This window comes from Nelumbo nucifera, chromosome 3 (assembly GCF_055504915.1).
Source record: "Nelumbo nucifera cultivar China Antique chromosome 3, China Antique-T2T, whole genome shotgun sequence".
In the NCBI taxonomy this organism is placed as follows: Eukaryota; Viridiplantae; Streptophyta; class Magnoliopsida; order Proteales; family Nelumbonaceae; genus Nelumbo; species Nelumbo nucifera.
In genome coordinates this window covers 45,381,971-45,390,482 of record NC_142651.1, presented here as the reverse complement: position 1 = coordinate 45,390,482, position 8,512 = coordinate 45,381,971, and the positions used below count along the sequence as shown (strand labels likewise).

General features: G+C 34.7%; 1 protein-coding gene across 1 annotated transcript; it reads right to left on the bottom strand.

Annotated features, from left to right (window-relative positions):
• Positions 1 to 573: 573 nt before the first annotated feature.
• On the bottom strand, positions 574 to 8,367 carry LOC104611428 (triacylglycerol lipase OBL1-like). The gene is made up of 5 exons (XM_010278456.3): positions 7,897 to 8,367; positions 7,502 to 7,740; positions 5,319 to 5,352; positions 1,943 to 2,559; positions 574 to 1,118 (listed from the first exon to the last, which is right to left on the bottom strand). The coding sequence occupies exons 1-5, from the start codon at positions 8,216 to 8,218 to the stop codon at positions 843 to 845; spliced, it is 1,488 nt and encodes a 495-aa protein (XP_010276758.1). The 5' UTR covers positions 8,219 to 8,367; the 3' UTR covers positions 574 to 842.
• Positions 8,368 to 8,512: the final 145 nt, after the last annotated feature.

The window sequence follows — 8,512 nt, the reverse complement described above, 5'->3', positions numbered from 1 at the left end:
AAGGAGAAAGTGAAAAGGTGTCAGGCGGAGACAGACGCACGCAGGTTTGTTTATTGTATATTTGGATTTTAAAAAATAATAAATTTATATAGAAAGGTAAGGTGCTTTGCTTTTTTTTGGACTTAGTTTGAAATTTGAAAAAGGCGCCAGCGGATGGAGTGACAGATGCGCAGCAGCAAGGTTATTCAATTTTTAAAATAAAAATAAAATTATAGTATATAATATTATAATATATACATTATACAAGATATATTATTGTATATATACATTGGTCGATTCTGTTAACCACCGGTTTTTGTATAAGGTTAACTGAAACCAAACCAAAATTTTTAGTTTTTTAATATAATCAAACTGAAATCAAATTGACCGGTTTAGTTAACTGATTTTTTGATTTGGTTTCGGTCAATTTGGTTTTCCAGCTTTTTTTGCTCACCTCTAATAAAAGGTCATTATTGAAAAAGACAATTTTATCCATCTAAGTATTAATAATTTTTCCCTTATTTACTCACTTATGATATAAAACCAAAATTTCATTGACCAATTTTCCTTAAATCATGAATGAACTCTAAAATATAACTAAAACAATACATCAACTTATATTTTCATTTACTTTATAGGGCTACACAATGGGGGCAGGTCCCCATATCCATAACATCCCCCAAACTCGGGTGGCAGTGGAATTTTATCCCAAGTTCTCTACTACAAACAGCCAGACAACTTACCAATTGAGCTCTACAGTCGATTGGTTGTTTTATTTTTCATTTAAAACATCAAACATAATATATGACCTAAATATATAAAGATACTTTTGAACATGATGAAAACCACATAAAAGGTTATCATTAAACAATAAGACTCTCTGCATCCTCCGACTTCTTCACTAGATTTAATTTCCCAAGTCTTGCATCGTTAACATAGTCCCTTGGACTGTGGCAAGACACCCCAGGAATGTAAAGCCCCACAATCCTGAACAGGATAGAAGTAAAACTCTCATGGAAATCTCTTCCTTCATAGATGCCCACAAACAAAGCTAGAAATATGTCCAACCAAGCGTAAAAGTACATGGGTAAATGGTATTTGGGATCGAAGTAGTTCTTATTAGGTTCTTCCTTCAGCACCTAGTGTTCCATACAAACAAATATAAACCGATAAAGTCAGAAAGCCAATTCAATTCTTTATGATAGTAAATGGAGTAATTGTAAGAGAGAGAGATTATACTAAGATGGTCTAATCACATGCATAGAAGAGAAAGAGATTATACTTAGATGGTTTAATCACATTCATAGAAGATATTTGGCAACATTCATAAGAATAAATGTTCCTTTGCAAGATGAAAAGGAGAAGACAAAAAAAAGGCATGAGTCGAAAAAGTAAGAAATGATTTAAATATTAATAATTTAATAATAGATATGACATTAAACAAAAGATAATGATAAAATAGGATTGAAGGGCAGTCAATATAGTTGGGATAAGGCTCTGATAACAATGGAACAACGATGACGATTTTTATCATATGGGCTTCTTTGATGAATATGATTTTGAATTAATGGTGAAGTAAGTGTGTGCTACTTAAATGCAGCTCGAGCTTAATATTGCCTCAAAGAGCCAAGCCTAAGGCTCCATTTGGTTCACAAGAATAGGGGTATAGAATCAGAATCAGAATGGGTTATTCCAGTTCTAATTATTTGGTTGAGTGGAATCAGAATCCTATTCCCATTCCTATTGGAATGACATTCTTTACCTTACTCTTGGGAATAAAATTCCATTTCTGCTGATTCCAATTCTCATTTCCACTACTGTTTGAACCATGCAAACAGACTATGAGAATAAATCATTCCGAAGGATTTTAATTCTGATTCTGACTCCGATTTCAATGGGGCTGTGAGCCAGATGATGATTGTATGAATGACATGCAGTTGATTTACTTGTAGATATAACTTACCTTTACGTTATACCAGGTTTTGTAGTAAATGCATCCTCCGAAGTGAGAAAACTGTGATATATTATCTTCAAAGGGCACCCTTGGAACGATGTCAAATCTATGAACCACTCTGAAATACCTCCTAACTACTTTATTTAACTTCCCCTCCATGAACCTCCCAAATTCTTCATCTCCAACTCTAGGCTGCCCAAAGGTGTAAACACCCAACAATCTATCCATGATTTGATCTTCCTTGTGATATGCAAGTATAGCAGGAAATATTGTCGCAAGTGCAGCACCTAAGCTGTGTCCTGTTATTATTATCCTGGCACCTTTGTGGTATTCAAGCAATGTCTTGAGCTTCTCTCTGATGATGTAGTAAGCCAATTCTTTGTCTCCGTCGTAATCCTTGGGCCAACCTTTCTGAAAATCCTTGTCATCTTGAAGGCCGAGAGCTTTCATGAATCCTCTGTGAACTCTTCCCATGTTGCCCATAGACAGCCAGGAAAGGTCAACATCAGTGATCCAGTCCTTGGCATTGAAGGGTTCGGTGCCACGGAATGCCACAACAATCAGCCGAGCATCTTTTGCCCTGTCGCAGAAGATGGAAGCTTGGGTAGACTTGCTCTTCCTATACTCTGCAACAAGGGATCTGTTATGGTAAGTGAGGATCAACCAAGTTATTTTTCAGAAGGCCCATTTACCTAGAGGACATTGGGCCGGGTCAAAATGACTTTGATGTGGGTTGGATCACGGATGTGTTAACTAATAAAAATGACGGTTTTATTTTTTTGTAAAGTCTATGGTTATTCTACAAAAATAATTAACAAAAACTAGTTTAAAGGGGCACGTGTTATGCATATGTGCAAGTAAAGATAGAAGGGTGATTTTTTTTGTAAGGTCCACGGTTACTATTAGACCTGTTCATGGGCAGGGTAGTCCGACGGGCCGGCCCGGCTTCGCCTGACCTAAGTCAGGCTTGGACAAGATTTCAGGTCCACACGCTCGGGCCTAAAAAATCGGGCCTGATTTTTTTCATGCTGGGCTTAGGTTTTTTCAAAAAAGCTCGACTTGAGCCCAAACCCGAGCCTGACTTGATAATGTATTATATTAATAAAAATATATTTTATATAATAAAAAAGCATATATATAATATAATTTTCTTTATTTTTCTTCTCTTTTTTTAAGTAATAATGAGACTTTTCATTATTTTTTTAGGTTTTGGGGTCTTTTAGTATAAATAAAATAACTTTTAATTGAGTTAAAAAGGAAAAAAAATCTTTTTCCCAAATTTCTAACCCAGCTCGGGTTTGAGCCCGGGCTTCAAGCTTTATATAAGGGTCGGGCTCAAGCTCAAGACCTAGGCTCGATGGTTGGGCTGGGCTCGGGCCCGAACATATTCTGTTAATGTAAGGGCAAAGCCCGGCCTGACCCGGCCCATAAACAGGTCTAGTTACTATACAAAAATAACTAACAAAAACTAGTTTAAAGAGGCAGATGCTATGCATGTGTGCAAATAAAGATAGAAGGGAAACAATATAAGTTATTCTGATTTAATTTTTATGACCTAAATAGATATAGGTAATGTGTTAAGGTATAGAGGCTTTCTTTGATATCTTCTTGCTTCTTTCATTTATCTTCTCTCCTCCACATATCAACAATGGAATTTATGTTAAATAAGATCCATTTAATAGTGTTGCAAATGGTATCCATTTGTTTGAATCCAAATTTGAATAAAATTGATGAATTAACGTAATCAGAATTCGACTTGTTTATATTTGTTTACTTTTTGAAGTTTGCTCTTTATGTCTATACAATGGGGGTAGCCCATCCCTAAACCCATAACTAGGAGTGGAAATGAATTGAGCCTTTCACGAGCTATTTGAGCTCAGTTTATTCTAAAACAAGCTTTGAGCCGAATTCAAGACCAATATATAGGCTCGTTTCTAATCAAGCCGAGTTCAAACCTAATGTAACTCAGCTTGTAAGACTCGTGAACCTAATTGGGCCTATATATAGATATAATAAAATATTATACATATAAAGATAATATACACAAATATATATTATGTATATAATATTTTTAATTTTTATATGTCTAACAATAATTAATTTTTATAATTCTTAAATTCTTATATGTAAAATAAAAAAATATATAGTTATAATTTTTTAATTTTATAAGAAGCTTGATTCACAGTGGAGCTCAAACTTATAAGATTTTGAGTCAAGCCGATCTTGAATTCAACTCTCTAGCTCAAACCGAGCTTAAACTTGAACCTCATAGCTTTCTGACAAGCCGAGCTCAAATAATCAAATATTCGACTCGGCTCAACTCAAATCTATCCCTACCCAACCAACTGGTTGGCACCATGCCAATTTGTTTATAATTGGATTTTACATACATGGATCCACCTCAATTCCATCAGACGTGATTTGATACCTACATAAAATTAAAATAATATGTTTGTTAAAAGAATCAGGTTCAAGCATCGTAGAAAATTAATTTAAGCCATTTTATTCATGATATATAATACCAAAGTTATTTTTAATTTGTTTTATTAAAATTATACAACATTATTAATTTATTTTAATAAGTGCATTGAATATCCTAATTTGATCCATTAAATCTGAATCTAATGAATAAGATTTAATTTGATTCTAAATATTAATATATCTGTTGTGACAGGAAGAGAAGAATTAAAAAAACAAGATTTAATATATGGTTCAGCATTTTGTGCCTACGTCCACGGAAGGTTCTTGGGAAAATTTCCATTTTCAATCCATTAAAATTATAACACTGGTGAAAAAACTGGCTTTTATATGGATGAATTTGCTTATATACCTTGAAAGAAAACGAAGTCATGGCTGTAAGAACGCAAAATTTTTTGTTTTGAAATACTTGTAATTTTTCCCTTGTTAGGCTGATACACAGAAATTTCATTCCAACACCTTTTACATAAAAGCAAATATAGCCGAAGGGGATTCTTTTTTTTTTTTTCATTTTGAAAACTGAAAGCTTTATATCATATATCACCATCACCATCATCATCATCATCTTCTATGCATGCCTTATCCCTATATGGGGCTGGCCACATGAATCATATATTCACTGTTAAATTATTAATATTTAAATCATTTTTTATTATTTTTTCATTAATTCACTTAGGCTGTTTAATTTTAACATAAAAGGAAAAAATCTGTTTTTCACTATCAAGACTCAATTTGAAAAGAAAACAAATGTAAATATATATTCAATGCAAATACATACAAAATAATACAACCAATGGAAAAATAAATAAATTAGCTACTAAATTTCAGCGAAACTTTTCTTTTGCTCCAAACAAACAATGTTGAAAAGAAAATGTCACTTTGTGTGAAGATTTAGAGTTAGCCTTACCATCCCAGAAATCATAAAATCCGACGAAGTGCATCTGCATAAGACAAAACAAGAATTATTTGTACCAACAAAATTTTAATTACAAATACAAAAATTAAACATGTTTTCTGAGCTCATAGTGCCATCGGTGAGTCAGGTCTGATCTGGGTCACAGTAAACCATGGTTTTTAAAATCGATCTGGAGATCGAACCAGTCAGGAGTTCGATTATCGGGTTGGACAGTCGGCTCATTCTGACAAAAAAAAAATAAAAAATTTTAAGAAAATTGAAAAACGGTTCGAATGATTAACTGGCCGATTCAACAGTTTGCTGACTAAAATCAACGATTTTGAAAAAAAATAAAACCGCTCAAGTTCCAATTTTTCCGGTCCGATTTTGAAAACCATGCAGTAAACAAATATGCATAACCAGTCCAAAACTAGATAACAAACCCAAATCGATCCCATTATTAATTACAACTGTTGGTATCTGGTAAGACTCAATTTTAATTGACAGAGTTCTATGTTTAGCATTAATTTAGTAAGATCCAATAAACCTACGAGTCTAATCTAAATCCATCCCAATGGTGTATCAAGTTTTGTGATTTTTACTCGAGAAAATTGTAAGATACAAAATAGGTTTATTCAAGATTAGATTCATTAAAATAACAAGGTTCAAAATATTCTAATATATCACTAAATACTTAAAAAATTGCTAACTACAAAATGGGGTTATTCAAGATCAAATTCATTCGTTTAAATGAACTGGGTGATACCAAAGTGCCCCACAAACACCCCACGTGCATATTTTAGTATACATTAGAAATATCTCTGGAAGTTGTCAGTGGAAGACGTTTTGAGATATGCTGTGGAGCACCTTCTATAAAGTGCAGATGTAAATTCGTTGTGATTGATCCTATATCATGCTGTAAAGAATCAAATTCACTGTTTATTCTAAATAGGTGGCAAGAGGTTTTCTGCTGAAAAAGCAATTTGGATTGTAAACCCTTGTAGATCAATTGGCACCCCACAGAGCGTGTCTCACATGCACGTCTCAGCGTGAAAACATCTATATATTTCCGATATATAGTTGAGATGTAGTGTGGGTGCACATGGCTCTCATGGGAATTCTACTTAGAGCATGATGAATAAGCATTAATTCAATAAATACTCAACCCTCTTGGAAATTTGCATTCGAAGGTAAGTTACTGTGTTTTAAACGTCTGGATCTGCTACCCACAAAAACACTACGTACTCACACCTACCCACAAGTGTAAGAAAATTTATGGAGTATTTATGGATTCTATGAGACAAGTGTAAGAAAATTTATGGAGTATTTATATAGTATATGTTTGGTTTCGTTTATGTTTATTAAGTAAATGTTTAGTGACGGTGTCACATAGGCGTCTCACCAGCAAATGCCCCATTAATTGCATTTGTGTGTATCGAAATTTGTAAAAGCAACCTTTGGTTTTTATGCGCCTCTCCCGTTTCAGGAAGTTTCATTTTGGAACTTCTTGAAGCGGGTAGCCATTTATTGGCATTTTGCTGATGTGGTGCCTAATAGCACCTATGTGTCATAAACACCCTCATTAATTGCTTTTCTCGATTTTACAATCAAACAAGTATAAAACGTTTACTCAATAAACATAAACGGAACCAAACACCCTGATAATCATTGTGCTCACAGATGATTATCAAGACTAAAGCTTCCGGCATGGAAGATACCTGGGTGTGTATTGTATAGACTGAATTTACATCTGTGCCCCACATGCACATCTGAGCGTGCATTGGAAACATCTCCCGTACTTGTCACTGGGAGATCTTCTCAATGCATGGTTTGGATATAATGTCGGGGTGCAGATGTAATATTGTGTAGACTTCTTCACCTGATCTGATCTGATTAACAGGCCTATTCTCATTGGGTTCAGATCTACTGCCAAATCAGATGCTCTCAATGGAGACCGGATCTATTCTTCACAGCAATCTCACATGCACATCCTACCATGTATTGGGCACATCTCCCATACTTATAAGATTATTATTTACGGGAGATGTTCTCAATACACGGTGGATGTGCCCGTGAGGCGCCTATGTATGAGGAGCAGATTCTCGATGCCACCCATGAATGACAGGAAAGATGTTCCAATGTACCGTCTTTGGCAGCAGATCCCTGCCCATTCTCGTTGATTATTAGAAAAATACCTTCCAATGGTTTGTAATAACATTTTCCACGTATGCTCGGTTCTCGTAAACTACTTTTGCAGCCATTACACAAAGATCTAGTACTGGATTAATCGCTTCGGCAGAGTCCAACAGCGCCTGCTCGGGCAGCAAACTGAGATCAGAGGATGTTTTGTAGTAGTAGAGATCCTTCCTTCCGTCTATGTAGCCAACTATTGACCGGAAATTTACAGAGTCTCGCTTTGGTATGATAATTGACGCTGCACAACAGAAAATTAAGCAAAACTTACTTCTGGAATTCCAGAAAGAAAGATAGATATATAGAGAGAGAGAAACGACCATTTGATGCAAATTTTCAGATAGTATACTGAGTATATATATGATGTTCAGTTCAGAGGCTCTTATTGAGGAAATACCTTTGATGATTCGAAAAATCAGTCCAATAATTCCACCATTAAGCGAAAACAGATTCCAAGTGAACTCTACAATGAAACCAAGATAATATAAAGGTCTGTCAAGCAATAGTAATATCTTTTCGACGATTAGTGTAATAAGGGATATGAAAGTAAAGAAGGAAATCCCAGGCTTGGTTTCTTCTTGATGGCCAATTTCAACAAAATTTGAGGTCACTGATAACCTCCTTCTAAACAGCAAGGCACCAAGTATATCAGAAATCCGTATTTTCTCAGGATGATAGATCATATACTTCGGATACTTTGAAGGGGTGAAGGATGCCATGAGATCGGCCTGAGAAGTAATGAAGGAAATGAAAGGTTTATTTTGGATAAAGAAGACTACCCAGTACCCAGCTGGTTTGACAATCACAGAAGTGTCAGGGCAATGCCTCTTATATAAATTAGTGAATCAAGTTTTTTACGCCTACATTTTATCTGTCTTCTCCTTTGGTAATTGTTCTCTTTTAATTTTCTCTCTTCATTTGATTTTTTCAACCTTTCAACACTGATATCAAAAAGGAAAAAAAAAAGCCATCATCATTCTAGGACCATATAAAAAGTTGCATTATCAACCCTA